General features: G+C 36.8%; 3 protein-coding genes across 4 annotated transcripts; 1 reads left to right on the forward strand and 2 right to left on the reverse strand.

Moving 5' to 3' along the window:
- Positions 1 to 5,490: 5,490 nt before the first annotated feature.
- Positions 5,491 to 7,447, reverse strand: hes6 (hes family bHLH transcription factor 6). The gene is made up of 4 exons (XM_030161410.1): positions 7,107 to 7,447; positions 6,925 to 7,011; positions 6,710 to 6,791; positions 5,491 to 6,427 (listed from the first exon to the last, which is right to left on the reverse strand). Exons 1-4 carry the CDS (start codon positions 7,179 to 7,181, stop codon positions 6,018 to 6,020), a joined length of 654 nt encoding a protein of 217 aa, XP_030017270.1. The 5' UTR covers positions 7,182 to 7,447; the 3' UTR covers positions 5,491 to 6,017.
- Positions 7,448 to 8,983: 1,536 nt separating this feature from the next.
- Positions 8,984 to 13,998, forward strand: itm2cb (integral membrane protein 2Cb). Its single transcript, XM_030161053.1, has 6 exons — positions 8,984 to 9,239; positions 11,212 to 11,349; positions 11,462 to 11,653; positions 11,762 to 11,872; positions 12,021 to 12,171; positions 12,821 to 13,998. Exons 1-6 carry the CDS (start codon positions 9,153 to 9,155, stop codon positions 12,910 to 12,912), a joined length of 771 nt encoding a protein of 256 aa, XP_030016913.1. The 5' UTR covers positions 8,984 to 9,152; the 3' UTR covers positions 12,913 to 13,998.
- Positions 13,999 to 15,943: 1,945 nt separating this feature from the next.
- Positions 15,944 to 20,695, reverse strand: LOC115436742 (G-protein coupled receptor 55). Of its 2 annotated transcripts, none has more exons than XM_030159661.1 (3): positions 20,612 to 20,695; positions 18,961 to 19,699; positions 15,944 to 16,907 (listed from the first exon to the last, which is right to left on the reverse strand). In XM_030159661.1, the coding sequence occupies exons 2-3, from the start codon at positions 19,687 to 19,689 to the stop codon at positions 16,707 to 16,709; spliced, it is 930 nt and encodes a 309-aa protein (XP_030015521.1). In that variant the 5' UTR covers positions 19,690 to 19,699; positions 20,612 to 20,695; the 3' UTR covers positions 15,944 to 16,706. The 2 variants fall into 2 exon arrangements, with proteins under 2 accessions (XP_030015521.1, XP_030015522.1); XM_030159662.1 differs by having other exon boundaries at positions 20,554 to 20,615.
- Positions 20,696 to 21,590: the final 895 nt, after the last annotated feature.

The following is a 21,590-nucleotide window of genomic DNA, read 5'->3' on the forward strand; positions in this document are numbered from 1 at the left end:
GGTTATGACATTCACCTTCCTTCCTGTCTGTCTGTCTGTCTGTCTGTCCGACAGTGAGACAATAGCTGTGGTCCTCCTCCTCCTGTCCGCTCCGGGTCTCAGCCTTAGACTGGTCTCAGCAGGCTGATCAAAGCATCCCCTCTCCTCCTCCTCCTCCTCCTCCACCTCCTTCTTCTTCTCCTCTTCTCTCTTCACACCTCCAGACTTCTTCCAAGTTGGACCGAGGTGCGAAAATTTACAAACTGCCCTCCTGTGGCGGTCATTTACACCTCAGTAAATCCGGTCTGAGTCTGGTCACTAGAAAGACACGACGAGTTCATCATCTCAGCATTTCTTCAAGTGAACCCAGAAAGACCCACTGCTACTTTTCTGGCACTTCTAAACTGATTTTTCCTCTGTATTTGGCTTTTCTTGAGTGATTTATCATCATTTGTTAGACTATTATCCTCTACATTCTGCTGTTTTTGTCTGTATTTAATTCCCAGATCATCATGTAGATCAGGGGTCTCAAACTCATTTTCTTTAAGGGGCCACATTCAGCCAGATTTGATCTCAAGTGGGCCGGACCAGTAAAATAATAACAAAAAAAACCCAATTAAATTATGAAAATACTTACTTTTATAAATGATCCAAACAAAAATGATGTGAATAATCTGAAAAAACTGACATTTCTTGAGAAAATGAAGTCCAATTTTATATTAAATTTATATTAACCCTTTCATGCATGAATTATGAGAACCTTAGTCAATATTTTTTTCTTGAGTGTTTTTATTCCTTTTGTAGGCATGAAAAAACAATGCTAATGATTTTTTTTTTTTTTTTTTAATGAACCTATTTTTCGTGGAGTTACAAAAATGTCCACTCATTTGGACACCATGCATTTAACCCTTTCATGCATCAATTATTAGAACCTTAATCAAGATTTTTTTTTTTTCCTGAGTGTTTTTATTCCTCTTTAGGCATGAAAAAAAAAAACAATGTGATTGAATTTTTTTTCTAAATCAACCTGTTTTTCATGGAGTTACAAAAATGTCCACTCAGCTGAACCATGAATTTTATTCTTGAAGCAAAGAAACATGTGTTTGAAACCCAATATCATAAAGTGATATGAAAACAGTGAAATGAAACCATGTTTAATGCAGCTAATCTGATGTTTTCTCACATTTTAACATATTCTAATACTAGTTATTATTCACTTCATGGAGATAATATGCAAAAAATAAATATTAACAATTGATTTCCACTCAAGAACCAACCACGAACAGCAAAGTTACAATAATGGTATGAATTGCAGTTTATGAGATGATGCATAAGTGTCCACTGTGTTGGTTGATATGGAACTAAAACAACAAAACCCACGAATATACAAGATTAAAGCTGTAGAGTAACTGTCCACTGTAGTGACCACTATGCATAAAAGGGTTAATTTTTGAAACAAAGAAACATGTATTTAAAACTCATCATTAGAAAGTGATAAACTGTGTGAAAACTATGAAATAAAAACATTTTTAATGCCGCTAATTGCTAAATTGCTACTGTTTTCTCACATTTTTTATCATACTCTAATATTAGTTATTACTCATTTCATAGGGATAATATCCTCCTGAGACCCAGGAATTTGACAGTTTTAGCTTTTTTACATTAAAAAATAGTCTTGATTGGAAACTGCATAATGCAAGTTTTTTCAGATACATTTTTAAAATCATTTTTATTTATTGATTGATTTTTTAATGGAACGTCCTTTGTAATGCACAGCATTTTTTAAATAAAACTGTCAAACTTTTGTCCCCTACAGAGGACAAAATGCATTACTGGGTCTCAGGAGGATATGCAAAAAAACAAAAATTCTTTCAGAAAACTGTTAATTACAGTCTAATAACAATTAGCAACTGATTTACACTCAAACATGTTACTGTAGATCAGGTTTATCAAGAACAGCAAAGTTACAATAATTGTATGAATGTCAGTGTATGGGATGGTGCATAAGTGTCCACTGTGTCGGCTGATGTGGAACTAAAATAACTAAACCCATGAATATACAAGAGAACAGCTGGAGAAGAACTGTCCACTGGAGTGACCACTATGCATGAAAGGGTTAATATTCTGCCTCAACTTATCATTCTACATATGCATTATGGATCGGATCTACAAAAACACTAAACACTTATTAACAGGCAGAAAATGGTTAAAATTGTGCTGAATTTTCTTTAGACATTTCAAGTTGTTCATATTTGTTCAGATTATTCACATTTTATTGTTAAAGGATAGTTTGAAAATGTAAATATCTTCATAATTTAGTGCTATTTTTTTGCACTGAAACAGACAAAAATTTGGAGTTTATTGGCATTATGTAATATTTTTTTCACATCAAACTGAGAAGAAAATTTGTAGTCGTTATTTTTTGTAGGTTATTCTGTTATTATTTTACTGTAGATCATATTGGTCTGTATATGGAACCTGAACTAAAATGAGTTCCACAGCCTTGACTGTGGAATTCAAATTCATCCCACGGGCCGGATTGGAACCTTTGGCGGGCCGCATTTGGCCCCCGGGCCGCATGTTTGAGACCCCTGATGTAGCTGTTCATAAAAGCTCAGATTAACCCATAAAGTGGTACTGTAGTGGCAGTTCCCAGATGAATTTTTCTCTCTTTTTAACCTTTCTTAAGTGATTCATCACCATTTATTCTAATAATATCCTCTGTATTTCGCATTTTTCACTGTGAATCATGTATTTTTCTATGTTTGATTTCCTATAATTGATTTAGATATTCATGAAAACTCAGAGTTAATTCAAAGGTTATTATATCAAATAGAAAAAAACTGAAGAGAATGTGAATTTTGCAGCAAAGATATAATAAACTTAACAGAAAACCAAGTGTCTCCATCCTCTGTCAGTGATCCAACTCCATGGGTTTTACTGGTGAATTAATGTTGTAGAAGATGACAGTGTTTCCACGTTCACTACAGAGCCTCTGAACGTCCAAATGGATCATATCTGATAATCATGAAAAGATGACAAACTGTATTTTACACCAATTATTTACATGTATTGATACGATTAGTGGATCAGCAGATATTAAACATTGTAGATCAGTAGATGCTTTTGGTCAGCGGTGGAGATTTGGGTCTTTATGGGTTAAAGTTAAGGATTATTATATCAGAAACAGAGAAAACTGAAGAAAACGTGACTTTTTCAGCAAAGATATCAATAATTGAACATATATCAAGTGTCTCCATCCACTGTCATTGATCCAACTCTGTGGGTTTTACTAGTGAATCAATGTTGTAGAAGATGACGGTGTTTCCACGGTAACTATAGAGCCTCTGAACATCCACATGGGTCATATCTGATGATCATAAAAAGATGACAGACTGTATTTTACATCAATTATTTACATGTATTGTCAGGATTAGTGGATCACCTGACATCAAACATTTTAGATCAGTAAATTGTTTTGAAGATGATGGTGTTGCCTCTGAACGTCCAATTGGGTCATAATTGATGACCATGAAAAGATGACAAATGACATTTTACACCAATTATTATATAGACTGAGAGTGATTAGTGAATTAACAGGTATTAAACATTTTAGGTAAGTAGATGGTTTGTGGTGGATGTTTGGGTCTTTATGGGTTAAATTCTAATCATATAAACACACTATATGTAAGAAGAAGTATCACAAATGTAGCTGCTCATAAATGTCAATAACAGTGAATAACAGCTATACTTAAAATTGCATTACAGATCTTGTTTTGTTAAAATAAACCTGCAAATAATCAGAATCCTGTATTAATCCTGGGCGAAATTGTTGTGTGTTACAGTTGTTTTGTGCACGTATAATAATAAAAAGCATCAGTAATACATAGCTTTAAATATACATAGAATAAATAATAAAACACTCTATTAGAACACAATAGCAGCTTGTGCGATATGTAGAAAAATATCATCAATATGATATGATAAGCAAAAGAAATATACATAAATAAGTTTGCAATATATTTGTGTGTTATTATAATTATGTGGTTATAAGGTGGAAAATGTAGGCTATTCAATTAGATTCAATTGTTTGTTCAATAGGTTACATATTTTAGTGTAATTGTGGTTTCAGAATAATGACACAAACAGATTCACAGATGCCTTCCAATAAGTTTCCATGTGATCTGTTCTGTTTTGCACTGAAGCCTATTCCACATAACATCATGTCATATCATCATATCGTCAATGCATATATGTACACGTAAATAATTTAAATTTAAAATAAAGTTGTCTTCCGATGAGGGGTGGTGGCTGGCCCAAAAAAACCCAAAACAAAAAAACATAAAAAATAAAAAAAATAAAAAAAATCAGTGCATATATGTATATAATATTTATTTTTTAAATCAAATTCTTTATTTATATAAATATTTTTAAATATCTTTTTTCTCTTTATATTTTTATTTTTCACTCATTTGTGTTTTTTATATCTGTCTTTTTCTCTGTGGGATAAATAAAGTCTTATCTTATCTTATCTTATTATTTAGTAGATCAAACCCCCAAATGTGTATTTGAATTATATGATTTAAAAAAAAAACAGAACACCATTACCAGAAAAACTAACATACAAGTACAAATACAAGTAGTCTACTTCTAAATTTGAGGTAACATAAGCTATTCCCGAAATTTACAAATAAACGACGGAAATGCTTGACTTAATTTTACTCCAAGAGAAGATTTGCTGTATTAACCCTTTTTGTGATGTTGCATGAGTGATCCCCTCTAGGCACAGTGTAAAAAATGACACCTTGAGTGGGCATCACAGGAACACCAGGGGAGGCACTGAATTAGAGGTGGATTTAAGACTCAGAACTTGCAGCCTTTTCTTATTCATTTGTGCTGGTGGCAGAGGCAGAACTGTGTCTGTGAGTCTCACCGGGACCACAGGGGTCGTGTCTGAGAGAGCAGACATGCTTTCAATGAATCTCAAGAGAATTAGCATGGGAATCCTGGCCCCTGTTCCCTTTAGTATATTTTAGGTTGCCTGCACAGATGATGGATCAACTCTATTTTTACAAAACCGTACAGTCGCATCCCTGACAAAACACTGTGGATCATTTTAAAGCACTAAAATATAATAATTCTGCTCTTTTTTTTTTATAAGATCTGAATAATTGGCTGCAACTTTTTGCCCTGTTTGAAAAGAAAGTTATTTGTTCGGATGTTAAGTCAACATTCTATCTTATAAAATCAGCAAAACTAAAGTCAAGTTATAAAACCCATTTGTCAAGTGTTCAAGCAGGCCTATATAAGGAGAGAGTGGATTACTCATTTCACACCTCACAAATGCCTACGATGTGCTTGGAGAGAGTGCACACAAATGGCACACAATTGCAGAGTAATAACTAGTATCCTGAAAGCAGCCGTAAGTGGGTGGTTAGTGGGATTCTTGTGTTAAATACAACTTTTTTTTTTTTAAATACCCATTTCTCAGAAAAAGAAATTCACAACAGGTCATTGGTCAAAAGAGATTTATTGAAAATCCTCTGTCGAGTTTAAGCATAGGCGAATCAATGAGGTAGCCTACTAACAGTCATTTGACATGTATAAATACAAAGTTAAAGATACGCTAATTAAGAAATAATTTACACACAGCTAAAAAATGCATGTCTAGTGGGACAGATATCTTCTATACAGCTCAGTCTTACTCAACAAGTAAATATATACACATGCCCCTTTCACAGAGGGCAGGCCAATACACCTCCAAATGAAGATCCTACAAATTGTTGACCTCTGCAAAACAGAATTAATTACATACTTTATTTATTAAATACATTTTAGTTTCAATTGTTTTTTTCCAGAATAATTACACAAAGAGCTTCTCGGATGCTTTTCAGTCAGTTTCAAAGTTGTCAGTCCAGCATTGTTGTGTTTTATACTAAGGCCTATCCCACACAACATCCTAACACAAAGCATTAGTTCATCTAAGGTAGTTTACAACATGCTGCCTCTATGTTTCCATCATCTACCATGGCTTCCATCTACCATGGCCTCCACACTGTCTTAGAGTAAGTTAAAGACGCGTCCTGATGCTCGGACTCCTCTGAAGAAGACGCATGGCTTTGCTCTGAGTCCGTCTCATCCAGATCAGAGCAGAGGTCATCGCTGGAAAGAACGGAAGGGGCCGGGGACACCAGAGCCGAGTACATGCTCTCAGACAGGGACCAAGTGCTGTTGTTGCCGCTGAACTCTGCCACAGAGTCGGGCAGCATGACCTGGAGGCGGTCCTGGTCGTTCAGGGGCATACTCTCCAGGAGGTGGTTCAGGAGCTCCGCGGCCACTGTCGGGTCTATCCCCGGACAGTTGGACACGAAGGTGTGCACGTCATGCATACACTGGATGTACCCTGCCGCAAACCGCTCACAAGCTTCCCTGTTTACGGCATCAATTTCTGCCAAAAACAACCATCAGCACAAGAAGTTACTACACTATTAAAACTCCCTCGCGGATGAAAGTGCGCATGCTCAGTTGTGGTTACAGTTGATTAAAATATTAATACGCCAACATTTATTGAAGTTACTATTAAAGAACTAGAACACACGGCGGAAGGACCCTGTGTAATTAATTAAAAGAGCTGAGTACTCTGTAATAATTAATATGCTTATAAATTTACGTTAATGTGATTGAACCTTATAGATATGGGGATATTCTAACTTTAGAGGTAATAATTTACCTTGAGCCCGGTTTTGCAGGATGCTCTCCACCCGTTTCACCGTCATCTCAAGTACTTCGGCATTCTCCATCTTTGATTGTAACTGCGGCGGGTGACAAAACTGTGTAAGCACTGGCTACCCAAGCTAGCTCCTCTGAGATTTATGAGCTAAAGTTAAAGTAAGAATCTACTAAACAAGAAGTCAAAGTCATGAAAATGTAAATATAGCATCTTACATCTGCTTCCGCGATGAGAACTCTGAGTTCTTGTAAACTTTCATTGATGCGAGCTCTTCTTTTCTTCTCCACCAGAGGTTTTCTCATCTGCCAAAACAGTAAGAACAGCCTTTATTTGTCAGGGTTTATCCATTTAAAACAGCAACCCGGACAGGAAACGTTCAGTAGCAGTAAGCCCTTACCTTTCTGTCAGATTTCACTCCAGTGCAGTTATCACCTCTGTCCATACAGTTTGTGTTGTTTCGAATGGGGGCCATGTTGAAGTTTAACCCCGGCGCTGCCAGAAACAAGCTGAACCGACTGGAGGTTAGTGTTGTAATCCACACAGCCGTTACAGCCTGTCAATGGGACAGATGGCCTGGCGATCCCAGCGGCCAACAAAGCCTGCAGAGAGTCTAGGGTCGTTAATGCCGCTCCGAGGGGGTATGTACTAGCTATATATGACGGCTCATTTACATAAGAAAGGCTGAAGTTGGTATGAGAGCAAGGCACAGCGAGGGCGCGCCACGCTCGTGCCCGACAACACTGAAACACACTGTTCATGAAATATGATTGGACACTGATACATACTTATAACAGAAAGGTCAAGTGAATGACACTTAACAGATGTAAAAACTGTCCCCAACTATTGACTTTTTTTTTTTACCAGTGAGTCTAAATAATGACATATCATTACAAGTCTGACATAAAGAATGTTTTTTTTAGTCTTATCAGGAAGACAATCATTATAAAGCACACAATAAAATTATTTTAGGCTTGACTTTGTGCTCCTGCAAAAACATCAGCACTTGAGGCAATTATATGTCCTGAATTAGCCAATTCTCACATTGAGTCTTTAGTCAGTTAAGTCTATTCATTGTTTGCTTGATTGTGAGCCATCAGTTCTTCAGTTAAAATCAGGCTAATACACACCTTCTTCTGAAAATGAATGAATGAATGAATGAATGAACTGGACAACATTTGAGCCATTAACTTGTCTCACCAAGAAGCAAGTATCCTTGCCTGCTTCTGAAGCAACTGCAATATCACTGACAAATAGAATATAGCCTATTACATGACTGATTTTGATTATTTAGTTTTTTGTTTGTTTTACTTTCCTGTTAGGATCTAATCAAAATTCTTGTAATTTGCATATCATCAGCTTCCTGATAAAACCTGCTAAGTGACATTTTTGGTTGGGAATAAAAACCTGCTATCTCCCCTATTATAGCTTCAAATTTCAGTCCCCTGTGAAAGTTGTTTACATTCCATCATAAGTACCAACATTAAAGGAACAGATTTTTTTTGTGTCATATTTCACAGTTTCCTGTTATATAAACAGTTTTTTGTTTCTCCTGTAAAATTTGCCAAGTCACATAGCAGGTTTTATCAGGAAGCCGACAATATACACCACACTGTGGGGCTTGTGTCTACAGTGAGTCATATGGACATAATGTACTCACAGAATTGTGTGCAGGTTTGTGCAAAATTACATGTGTTGTTTTACTTTCATAGTAGACACTCACTAGAATGGATGTTAATATTATGAGTTCAAGCAGTCATGTAATGGATGTTAATATCATGAGTTCAAGCAGTCATGTAATACTAACACCTTTTCATGAAATTAAAGGGTGTTTTGTTTACTTTGGTTTTGAGATTTTTTTTAAATAGAAATTATCCCCAGCACTAAAACCCCACATTATATCCGCACAGACTTCTTTATTATCGTAATAATAGTAATAGTGACCTAGTGTTAATTTATTTCAGTCTACACACTTGCTGGGAGTTTTCTAACATCCCTACATTTCCGGATGATCAGTGTTGAAAAAAGGAGATGCGGCTTTAAATAAAATACGGAAAGCCTTACCATATCGGGCACTTGTTTTCAAAATAAAAGCACAGTTTATTTTATTATCAGCAAATCAAAGATAAATATGAGATTCCTTCATCCTAACAATACATAGCTTTAAATTGTACTTAATTTTTGCGAAATTGAGCCAACGACTATGATTATGTCGTATTTTCTTAACGCTTTAGCCGGATCTGAGCTCTTATTTTGACAGCGGCGAGGCGGCTTTTCCTTGAGACCCACACAGTGCTTGTTCGTCAGAGAAGACGCTCTTCTGAGGTCACTGAGTCCCGGGGGCGAGACTGAGCCTTCCCTATATAATCTTCCCGGTTTGGTGGATGAAACCAGCGCACTAAAACAGATAGGAGACAAAGCAAACACACACACTGAACAGAAAAACATGGTGAAGATCACCTTCCAGCCAGTTTCGGCGCAGAAACCTGAAAAAGACCAGGATGGAGACAAGATCAATATACCTCAGGCTCACGTGAGTTTGCGCACTTTGTCCTTTCTTTGTTTCGTGTTGTAGTAATTTGTCTTATGTTAAGTTGAGGATAAATAGCCTGTAGTTAGTTAAAACGCCTGACTACATGCTAATCCTTTAATCTTTGCTCTGAGCTGATTTATGCATCATCCAACCACTGATGGGCTTTTATACAGTCCGAGCAAGGCTTTGTTTATTTGTAAGGCAAGAAGTACTATGCATAAACAACTACCAGTATTCAACTGACTTACTGTAAAACATACCAGACTGGAGTATGCTGTGATGCTGTTGCATGTGCAGTCGTAGTATGCAATAATAAAAGACCGGTTTACAATGTTTGATATTATAATAACAATAACACGGGTAACATATTGCAGGCCATGTTGACATTACGTCACTTGGTTTTACCACCGCGATGACACAATGCAGATGCTGCTCTGTGTGTGACTTCAGAACAATCTGACTCTGCTCTGCATAACCTGTTCAGTTCCTTTGCGCCTTTTCCATGTTTATCACTACAGGCCTTAAGATTGCATGACAGCCTGAGACTTTTCTTTTTTTTGTCTAACATGGAAAATAAATGAGCTGTCAGATGTGGTCACTGCACCAGTCAATTACGTCACGGGGTGTTTTACTACCTGAATCCTGCAGGCGGCGTGTCATAGTCCCTCTGGGACAGAGGTAATCCAAGATTAGGCTGATGCGTCCTGTATGCAAACATTGGCAATGGTTTAGGTGCAGTTAAGCTTTTTTTTTTGTTTTGTTGTGTTTTTTCTAAATTGGTTTTGTAACAAAGCAGCAGTTCAAATGAATAAAACTAGGTACAAATACTACATATTTTAGTGCTTCCGCTTTACAGTCCTGAAGCGCTTTAGGGTCTGGAAGAGCTACTTTCCAGGTCAGAGTGTCATTGAAGTGCTGGTTTGAACTGAGGATGCCAATCTCTGTGTTACAAAATGAATGAAATCCTTTTGTAAGACAGACAGCTGAGGCTGACTAACTTGGCTTGTCACAGTGCTTCACAATCTCATATACAAAATAAAATGATTTTAGGAGTCAGCCAGACTGGTCAAAGTCTGTACTAAAGGCTTGATGACCTGTTGAGGAATGCAAGTTTTTTCAGCCCATTTTAAGTCTACTTCTAGACTACATCCCAAGAGTCAAAGATAAAATATCTGGCACAGAATGGATAGGCACCCACCTAAGCCTTTTGTGTTGACCTACCATATTGGGATCAATAAATAGCACAGACACACCATTGGTTCTACAAATATGGTTTCACTCATCTATTACATCCGTAGACGTATAGCACATGATCCCAAATGTTTTACGGATTCTTATTGGCAATGGTAGAATAGGCGTCAGAGCCAGTGTGTGTAGATCTATAAATATGTTCGCCTCTGCTGAGGGACTCCTGCTCCACGTAAATCATTATCATTCTGACTCTCACTGAAGGCACAAGGGAACTTATTTCAAATATGGAGTGTGGAAGTAGGCCTCTAAGAATAGAACCAGACGGCCACGTGCCAGCATCTTCGTCAGAGCCTGGCTCAATCTGTTCTCCTCACTTCCGTTCCCCATAGCAACAGTAGTAGGGAGAGGCAGCAGATTGACTGAGAGACTGTGGGTGGGCATCTAGCATGCCTCATCCTAGTCCGTCTTACGTCTGCCAGACCTGACTAACGACTTGGCAACAGCAACATGTACAAAATTAACTCTGTTACAATTGGGACTTGGACGCATGGCAGTGTGAGGGGACACTACTGACTGTCATACGTAGGGCCATATACATTTTTGTCGGTCAAACATAGATTTTGTATGAACCTGAGATGAGGAATTCTGCACATCCTTTGCATAATTCTACAGGCACTGGAAATTTGTGGTCTGAACTATTATAAAAAAAAAGTTTAAAAAGTTGATGTTCACTTTGAATACCTTGTCTTGTCATCTAACCAAGCTGCCATCGTGTCCACAGGAGCAGCTGGTACTTCCTGTCAGGTCCAAGAAGCCTTTCCCAACTGGCCTGTGCTGCCTCACCTTTGGTCTGGTGGTCTTCATGTTGGGATTGATACTGGCCTCCATCTACGTCTATCGCTACTATTTTATACCTCAAGTAAGGCCTCACTTTTTCTCACACATAATGCCATAAAACTAATAATCTATAATGTTTTTATTAACTGTCAGTTTCTGTCACATGCTAAGTCTGCTCTGTTGCACCCCATTAGCAGATCCCAGAAGACAGTCTGTTCCACTGTCGGGTTGTCTATGAGGACTCGGTGTACGCTCCTCTAAGGGGCCGGCAAGAACTGGAGGAAAATGTCGGCATTTACCTTGACGACAACTATGAACAGATTAGTGTACCCGTACCACACTTTGGAGGCAGCGACCCTGCTGACATCATTCATGACTTTCAGAGGGTAAGAACCAACCAACAGCTGTAAAATTCACTAATTTCATCTGACACAATTTTCTCATCAGAATGTTTGTATATCGAATTTTATTCATTCTGTGTTTAATTATTCCAGGGTCTCACAGCCTATTATGACATTGCTCTGGACAAGTGCTACATCACTGAGCTGAACACAACGTTGGTTATGCCTCCACGCAATCTGTGGGAGCTGCTCGTCAACGTCAAGGTGAGGCCCTCCTGTTTGGCTGTTTTGGAAGTGTTCTTAGAGATAGATGTGAGCTTGACAGAGTGAAGGACAGCGTGTTCCCATCTTCCTGTCGTCATTCCTCCTCCTCCAGAATGACTGAGTAATTAATTTGCTCTCTTTGCCACAGAGAGGGACATACCTTCCTCAGACTTACATCATCCAGGAAGAGATGGTGGTGACGGGGAGGGTGAGGAGCATGAGGCAGCTGGGCCCGTTCATCCACCGGCTCTGCTACGGCAAAGAAACCTACCGCCTCAGACGCCGCAACCAGCGTAGACGTGAGTACTCCCTTCCGTTACCTTGTCTGATTTGAGATGCTAAATAATGGTGGGTCATTTCCACTAATTCCCCACTCATATTCACACCAACACGTGTGAAATATTGAGTTGTGTGACATGCACTAGGTCTCACTTATCTTACTTTAATGAAGAGAGAAAGGATTCCACTATTAGTCACAAGGAATCCACTGATCATTTGGATGCAGAGGAGCCAGTTGAGAGAAAGTGACCAATCAGAAGCAAATACAGCTACATCCAAATAGGGGCTTCCTTGTCCACACTTGAGGCGGTATGAGCAGCCTGAAATCCTCCTCTAACAGCCTGGCAGTCTAATTATCATATCAGTGTGTGTGTGTGGGCACTGCTTGGGAACTTCCTGCTATGTGAGTCACTCGTAGTGCAGTGGACACATCCACATACTGTGGAGGAGGTAGTGATGCACATGAGTAATATCTGTGTCGTTGCTGCCTTTGATTGGTGTCGGAGATTCAGAAATGATGCAAGAAACTTCCCCTAGAGTGCATATATGGCTGTATTCTCAGGGATAACCACTGCTGATTCAAAATGGCTCTGTAGTAGTAATAGTAAAACGATCAGTGCCAAGCTCAGCTTTCAGTACTGAACAGATTTTCTCTTTTATTTCTTCCAGGTATTGAAAGGCGTGAGACCAAGACCTGCCACAGCATCCGTCATTTTGAGAACACTTTTGTGGTTGAGACCGTAATCTGCGACAGGCCGTAAATCTGGAGCAGCAATCACTGAAGCCAACTTAAAACCATACCTCTTGAATTCTTTAGGCTTATAACTGCACTTTACGAGCAAGTATTTGTCCAACGGTTTCAATTCAGTGTTGTCGTTTTTTGTCTCTAGTTGGAAATGCTCTTTTATTTTATTCATGTACAATGTTGATGTCTTTTTTTATTCAGATGGTCTGTATATCTGGATGATGTTATAAATGTGTCTGGATATATGTGTAGCTTATCATGTTGTGTAAAATTGGATGTCGATGTGTGTTTTCATCAAAATACTTGATTTCTTTGATTGATTTTAGAAACCCAGTGCACTGTGGACGAGGCTTCTTGCACTGTGTACTTATATGGATATCTGTTTTTTGGTTGTGTTTTAATTTTGTTTTGAATGTCAAAAATGGCAAAACATACCTCATGTAGTTTAGACATTTTTTTGTTTCGTTTATTTATGTTTCATTTTTAAATGGTGTATATAACTTTGATTGTTCTTAAGCAATATATACTGTAAATTAAGTTTGTTCTGAATTTCATATTGTTACATGCATAGATTTTTAAATGAAATCAACTTGTTTTGTGAAGGATCATTTCTTTTAGTCTGTAATTTCCTTTGGTATCACACCTTCATACTCCTTGGATGTAAACGGCTTTAGACTGTACTTAGTAGCAGTGCTTTAGACGGACAGAAGGAACCAAAGTCTGCAGTCAGCGATGCTTAATGCTAAGGACATAAAAGTTAAAGGATGCTTTATAGTTTAGATCAAACTGTAGATGATATCAAAGGCTAAAACTCTTTTTTGTCTTGCTCTTCCTCTTCTTCCCTTTGGATTTGCCTGTTGTCTTTAGCTTTTGCTAATTCCCAGGCCTTCCTATCTTGGCATTATTATTCCCACAGTGTTAATCTGTCCCAACTTTAAAGGAATTGGGGGTGTCTTTCTAATGTACAACTTGGAGCAAATACATCTATGTTGATAAGACTTGGTCATGTTTGTCTTTCTCATTGTCTGGAATACATTATTTCGCTGTATATTAGATTCTTCTTGTAATATCTTGCTGCTTTAAGAATAAATGATCAACCTTTTCCTTTTGTCTTACTGGTTTTCATTATGAACAGTTGCACTAAAGCCACATTTGGCTTCAGAAATTGGTTAGAATGTCACTTCGAAAATCTGAAAAGGTGTTTTTTATATAAGGAAATTAATACTAAATTTTTTTCCTTATGAACTTAAACGCAACACATACACAGGAGATGTGCCCAATTTTTTACCAAGAGAAAAGTAACGGCTAATTCATTGTGGTTACATGTACTTGTCACAAGATAATGGTGTTATGGTGATACTGTATTTCCCTTTAAAAAGAAGAGAAAGACTTGATGCAATGTTGAGGAACATTTTATTTAAGTACTTTTTTTCAGTCAAAATAAAATTTTTAATAATACATATATCATCAAGGTTTTAGCGAGGTTTGCTGAGATGGAATTGATTTTTGTCACTTTTTGACTAAAAGCAATTTTTTATTTATTTTTTTTTTACACCATTTCAGGTGTGTATTATTACATCCTCAAATAATGGCTCATTGGTTAAATAATTTTTCTGAGTAGTTGACATGAATATGACACTTAAGAGAATAAAAAAGGTTGTTTAATTTTGTAATACAATATTCAACTAAATTACACTTATGCCGATGTGAATGGGAACCCTGTTAACATTTCACATAATTTTAACAAATACAGACTGTCATCAAGAAACCTGACACCCTCACAAAAGTCAATGCTACGACAAGAAAAGAATAATATCATAATTACAGACAAAGAAACTAAAACGAAATAAACAAAACAAAATTCAGCACAAAATAGTTAACAGAACCTGACAGTGAAGGTGCAAAATGTCACACAAGTAACACAACTAATGAAATTAAACTAAAACAACAAGGAAAATGTTTCCTCTGTAGATAGAAATAAAATAAAATACAAATAAAAACAATGTAAAAACAATAAATCCTATAATTCAAAGCCACTAGAGATTGTGTTTAATCTCCGTCCGACTGCGGCTTGATGTAATGTACACACAGCTGTTATTTGGGTTTAGCTTTGACTGCGCTGATGTGAATCAAATGTCTTCTTGTAAACTTACTAATATCAAAATCTTTCAGCATCCCTTGCCTTTCACAACTAATTATATTGCACATTTAAAGCTACATTGTTAAAACAAACCAAAAAAATTTTTTTAAAGTAGTATTAGTGAAACTACATCTATTTTCTGAAGCTGTAGTCAAAATGTACTCCTAATGAGTTAATGAATTATGTTAATAAAATATGTCTAAATATAAACAATTAAAAATACACAACATAAGTGTAATTTTTATGTAGTTTAGAAAAATAATTTGATGATGAAATATAAACAATTGTTGTTTATATATTTAAGACATTATTACATAGATATTTTCCCCGTCCTAAAATAACAGCCTAAGTTATTTTTTTCAGACTTTTCATGAAAAACGGAAAAGTAAAAAAAAAACTTACCTATTTGATGATTTAGGCAAAAAAAGTCATATTTGTCAAAAAAAAAAAAAAAATAATAGGCAGTTATTTTAACCCTTTCATGTATAGTGGTCACTACAGTGGACAGCTATTCAAAGCTGTTATCTTGTATATTCATGGATTTTATTGTTTTAATTCTGTATCAGCCAATAAAGCGAACGTACCATTGCTGTAACTTTGCTGTTCTTGATAAACCTGATCTGCAGTAACATGTTTGAGTGTAAGTCAATTCCTTGTTATTGTTATTAGACTGTAATTAACTTTTTTTTAAACAACAAGGTTATTTTTGCGTGTTATCTACATAAAGTCAGTAATAACTAATATTAGAATATGTTAAAATGTGACAAAGCATCCGATTAGCAGCATTAAAAAAAAATTCAGTTTTCACACAGTATATTAGTAAATACATGTTTCTTTGCTTCAAAAATTTAACTCATGGTGTCCATCTGAATGGATATTTTTGCAATTCCATGAAAAATGGGTTCATAAAAAAATTCAATCGCAGTGGGTTTTTTTTATGCTGAAAGAGGAATAAAAACACTCAGGAAAAAATCTTGATTAAGGTTCTCACAATTCATGCATGAAAGAGTTAAATATAAAATGAGATAGAAATTCCAAGTTTCATACTTTTCAGTTTAAATCCCTATCTATGTGTAATAATTTCCATTTAAATAAAATGTGTAATCATTAATTATATCTCCATAAAACGTACAGTTTCTCCTCATGGCTCTTCATTCAAAGCTTCCTTTTCAGATCTGTGTCTTCATAAAAAATACTGATAAAAATCTTCTCTGAGCTGCTTTAAAATGAATCATGCCAATGTCTTGCACAGTTATACTTATGGGCACTGTGACTTCGATATCTGTTAAAAACATATTCATTGTGGCGTTCCATTGTGCTGGTGCATTTTTATTTTACAGCTTACGTTTTGGTTTCAGAGTTGTTTGTGAAGAGTCTGAGGTTACAGAGGTGTCTGCCTGCTTCCTTTCACTGGACCAAAATACACTCATTGCTTCTCACATCTTGTTGTACGCTGCATTTGTTATCTATGACAGATAACGCAGCCTTTACATTTTAGACTCACTCTGGCTTTAGTGGTTATTGAAATCACACTGCGACCCATTGTATTTCCACCCAGTACTGCACCCACTAGATGAACCTGCCAGCTGCTGAGATAAACCACTGCCGCTTCCTTGGTTTCAGTGCCAGCAGTCGCTCTGAGGACAAATTGTTCTTTTTGTGTCACGTCTTCAGACTTCAGAAGTGCTAAACGTTGCTCTTCTCTGGATCGATAACCTGATGGTGTGTTTGGTGCTCCTCACCTCATGGGCGATGAAGTAATAACACAGAGCATCCAGACAGCAGGTGATGTTGGACAGACACATCGCTACCTGGATGAACAGGCTGATCCTGGTCTGGTTGCCACAGTCCTGAATCAGACCTTGGCGCACCTGTGAAATGAGAAAAGTTACACATAGAAGACCATTTATTCCACTGCATCAGGAGTTTACTATCATATCCTGCTACTTGTCTTTAAGCTCTTACATCATATGAAATAGTAAAGCCTTACTGATACACAGGTGTTTACTGTACCTTTTAATTCTGTACTAACGTGCAGTTCACACTTTAAATGTTCAGATCCAACTGAAAACCTCACAAACCATCAGACAAAGCTGAGCTGTTTGCATTTTTGCAGTAGATGTGACAGAAAGCAGCCAACAAGAAAAAGCATGAAAGCTGTGTCTGAAAAATCTGTTATACCACCAAATATCTGTGCTTTTTTTTGAGTTAAAACATTAGAATAATGTTGCTTAAAGTGAATATGAATTTGTTTTCCTTGCATTATTCCAAGTCTGAAAACTGTTTTTGAAAGAATTTTTTTTAAAAGAATTGTCATTGTCTGCCAATAAATACTTCAATAAATAAAATAAATACTTACATAACTTTTATTTAGAATTTAGGAGAAATCTTGCCATGAGTCAATGCAAGAAGTGTCAGACCCACTGATCACACACAGTGATTTTTCACAACCCTTATTACTACCTCTGCCTGGAGGTATTGTGATCACTTTGCTTTGTGTGTTTGCGTGTGTGTTTGCGTGTTTGTTTGTTAGCAAGATAACTCAAAAAGTTATGGACAGATTTTCAGGAAATTTTCAGGAAATGTTGATACTGGCACAAGGAAGAAATGATTCAATTTTGGTGGTGATCAGGGGTGGAGAGGGGGCAGATCTGTCTTGGCGGAGGTATGCGCTCGCTGAATGCTTTTCTTGTTTAACATGTACAGGATAATGCATGAGATCTTAGGGTTTTACCAGCTTACTAAAATAAAACACCATTTTTATCTAATTTCACAAAGGCCATATTTTTATACATTATGTAGTACTTTAAACACATTATTATGTCCAATAACAGCTGTGATTCTCAGATATTTATTTTTCCACTTCTGATTCTGTAGTTTTGCCGTAATAATACCACTAGTTTCACAACTAGTCATGATTTACTGTCATGTGTGGAAGCACATGATCCTTTCACTATTGTTTAACCAGTGTTTTATTATTTTTTATGATATAAAAAAGGTGACAGATTACCTGAGGTTATTGGCTTGTCTCATCCATGATAATTTTTTTCAGTTTTCTAGCTAATGTGTGAGTGTAATATGAAAATCCTCAAACTTTTTTGTATAAATACACCAATGTTTTTCAGCCTTGGGGTCAGGACCCCACATGAGGTCGCCTGAAATTTCTAGTAACTGATTAAAAAAAAAAAAAAAAAAACTTATAAAATAAATAATATATAGTGAGTTGATAGAGACGATCCCAAACATTAGACATGACAAACTCTGAAGCTGAAACCGAAGCACTGTGATACTGTTTATCTTTCAAATATTCATTGCGGCCAGTTTAAGATGTTGTAGTTCTTTCATAATTCATAATTTGAGTTATTATTTGTTCAGTATTAATTGTCAGCCTTGTAAATCCAAGATGGACTGACTGTACATATCCTGACCAAGGAAAATAAAATTCTCACTTTCTTACGCAGTAATCTACACCTGGCTTTTCTGCCTCTGTCCATAATAATACACATTATATAGACTAAATGTTGTCTAAAATTAACATTTACTTGCAGCATAGTATAGCAAACTATTACATGATCAAAAACAACTTAATTTTAGCAAAAAAAAAAAAAAAAAAAAGTCTCTGTTTTGAATGTTTGTGGTCGCCAGAAATGTGTAATGTTAAAATGGGGTCATGAGCCAAAAACAGTTGGGAACCACTGAAATACCCTGATAATAATAGTCAAATATTGTGTGAAATTGCATAGTTTTCAGTTAAATAACAGTAAACCCTTTAAACTCCATTAGCACACGACCTTCAGACCTACAACTAGAACACTAAGGAAATATTTGATTTTTTTATTTGTTTAACTACTATTGTCAAAAGGTCCATAAATTAACTTTGATTTTCTCTGTTAAATATTTAGTTCCAGGAAGTGTGACTCTCACCAGGAACTGCAGCAGGATGGCCAGGTGGCTGGGGGTGAACGGGAGGAGAAAGGCGCTCAGACCGCTGTAGATGATCTTCACACAGGCCTTGCTCTGTTGGCTGTGCTGTCCTGACTGCTGCAGAGCCCAGATGGTCTTAACTGAACAGAAAACCAACACCAGAGCAGGCACCAGGAACCCGAACAACATAAGACAAGTGATCACCACAGGGCTCCAGCCTTTCTCTGAAAACCTGTGGAAACAATGGAACTCTTCCTGCCCGGCCTCCCTGAAACGTTGCATATTTGCGGAAATCACTGCAATCACCAGCACCCACACACCAATGCAGGTCCCCAAGGCCGCTTTGGGTGAACGCAGCTGCTTGGCTTTGAACGGGTGACATATGGCCACCCATCTGTCCACAGCTATACACATGATGGTGTAGATGCTGCCGTATATCCCAATGAAATACAGACACTCCAGGAATGAGCAAAGGGGTTGGAAGTGGGCACGCCAGAGGTGGGTGGTGGCATGCATTTTAAAAGGAAGCGGGAAAAGCAGGAGCAGGTCCATCAGAGCTAAACTGGTCATGTAGATAGTTGATTCGGTCCATTTGCGAAGAATTAGGCAGAAAACTAATAACGCTATAAGATTAAGAATCAAACCAAAAACAAATATGGGGATGTAGATGACCAACTCCAAAGTCTTCATGAGATCATCCACCGCTAGAAATGAACAGTTGCTTGTCATGGTGGTGGATCTGGGGAACAGAAAAGAGTTTGATTGAATTTGATTCAAACACTTCTGACAGAACTTCAAAGTCTGAAAACACCTCTGAAATGAGTGTACTTTTTCCTGTCATTACTGTTCTCTTTGGTAGTTCCCACAGTGTGTTGTGTATGTGAGACACCACACTGTCAAAGCATATGAAGCCATTCTCATGTGTGGGTTTAGTACATGTGAACATTTCTGCTTTCGGATTTAAAAAAAATATTAATTTCCCAAAATCCAAAGTGAAACCAAATGCACTATACAGTTTAAAGGCTCTTTGTACGACATGTAAGCTGAAATTTGGGATGGAACACAATTAAGTACACAAAAGGGTGAGGTAAACTACAGAAGTACAGATTTTCTGTTTATTTTTGATCGCTCACTCATAGCAGATGTAATGTAACTCTGCGCCGTTATAAAAGGCTCTTCATAATCTAGATGTACTCAAAAAAATGTAAGCATCAGCTCTTTACAGGAGCTGCTCTGCCATCATTTTATGCGTCAATTAGCACTTTTTATCTGAGAAAAACAGCAACTGTCTGTGGTTTCAGTGAAATGGCATTAACCCAACCAACATTCAGCGAGTAAAAAACCACGTACACAAACAGAACAGAAAAGGGCACAAGTGTCAGAATGAGGACACTTTTCAGTCACATCACTTTTGTTGTGAATAAAAATATAACTACATATATTTCTCATCCTAATTTCTTATTAATATATTATACGGTAGAGTAAAATCAGAGTTTTCACAATGAGAGGATAGTTGATTTTAGCCAACCTACCCCACACACACATACACACACACACACACACATATATTATATACATATAAGTCCAACCTACACTGTTTTCTTATGAGTCGTTTATCAGTGGAAAGTGTGAGATCCAGTCATGCCCTTACCTTAGAGATGCCAGTCTGTCAGTTGTTTCAGTTTATCTGTCTGACTGCACTGTGCCAGACACACTTCTGCTTTCTCTTACTTTGTTGTTTCATCACCACTTCCTGAGTCGCGACGCATGCATCTGCGCTTAGAAGTGCATTAAATTCATCTGAAATCAAAGCAGACGCGAGTATGTCCAGCAGGTCGTCTGAGTGTACGATCACTGCCAAGGGTCAAATGTATTTGCATTAAACTGTGATCATCATACTCGTAATGAGACTAACAGTGATTTATTAAATAATGTAGATGGAAACTAATCATATACTCAGGACAATATATTAAAAAAAAGTTCATGAAAGTCTGTAACAGGCAAAATAGTATAAAATGAAATGTCTCACACAATTGTATATGTTGTGTTGTATTTTTCCTCTAACATGATTTTCCATTTCTATATAAATATGAAGTCACTGAGATGTGACTCCTTAATAAGTCATGTGATTATGGTTACTAAATTTAGTGACTATTTTTATCATGATAAAAAAGGATGGCATTTTTAGACCAGGTATCTTTGTAAATTTGAAGATTTAATGTTATTATTTTTTATTTTCTTCAAAGTATAAACAGATTTTATATGACTCAAATACTGTGATGTCTGGTACTGTTAACATACTGCTATTAGTTTTACCGTCTGAGTGGAAATCTGTCTCCTTTTCCGTCTGTGGGAAGTTGCAGAAGTAGATTGAGCCTGTGATTAAGTTTGAGGGTTTCCTGCTTTCAGATGTTGAGATGACTTAGAGATGCCTGTGGGACTGAAGTTTTTTGTCTCTTTTTTGTTTTTGTTTTTTTTTTTTTTGCAAAATGCAATTTTTTTTTGCTAAAGTTAAATGCAAACTGTGCAGAAACCCTCAGCTGTATATATAAAAAAGGCATATGTTTAATTCAGAATACAGATGACACAAACAAGGCAGACTTAAATAAACAGCTTTAAGTTACACAGAT

The sequence above is a fragment of the Sphaeramia orbicularis genome, chromosome 17 (genome assembly GCF_902148855.1).
Source record: "Sphaeramia orbicularis chromosome 17, fSphaOr1.1, whole genome shotgun sequence".
Taxonomy (NCBI): domain Eukaryota; kingdom Metazoa; phylum Chordata; class Actinopteri; order Kurtiformes; family Apogonidae; genus Sphaeramia; species Sphaeramia orbicularis.

Excerpts from the sequence above, each read along its gene's own strand:
- LOC115436742 (XM_030159661.1), bottom strand. The coding sequence starts at position 19,689 with ATGACAAGCAACTGTTCATTTCTAGCGGTGGATGATCTCATGAAGACT. Across the intron at positions 16,908-18,960 it reads CCATCCTGCTGCAGTTCCTG|GTGCGCCAAGGTCTGATTCA; the intron begins GTGAGAGTCACA and ends CTCATTTCACAG.
- hes6 (XM_030161410.1), bottom strand. The coding sequence starts at position 7,181 with ATGGCCCCCATTCGAAACAACACAAACTGTATGGACAGAGGTGATAAC. Across the intron at positions 6,792-6,924 it reads TTCTCATCGCGGAAGCAGAT|TTACAATCAAAGATGGAGAA; the intron begins GTAAGATGCTAT and ends CACCCGCCGCAG. Across the intron at positions 6,428-6,709 it reads CCTGCAAAACCGGGCTCAAG|AAATTGATGCCGTAAACAGG; the intron begins GTAAATTATTAC and ends TGTTTTTGGCAG.
- itm2cb (XM_030161053.1), top strand. The coding sequence starts at position 9,153 with ATGGTGAAGATCACCTTCCAGCCAGTTTCGGCGCAGAAACCTGAAAAA. Across the intron at positions 9,240-11,211 it reads TCAATATACCTCAGGCTCAC|GAGCAGCTGGTACTTCCTGT; the intron begins GTGAGTTTGCGC and ends TCGTGTCCACAG. Across the intron at positions 12,172-12,820 it reads ACGCCGCAACCAGCGTAGAC|GTATTGAAAGGCGTGAGACC; the intron begins GTGAGTACTCCC and ends TATTTCTTCCAG.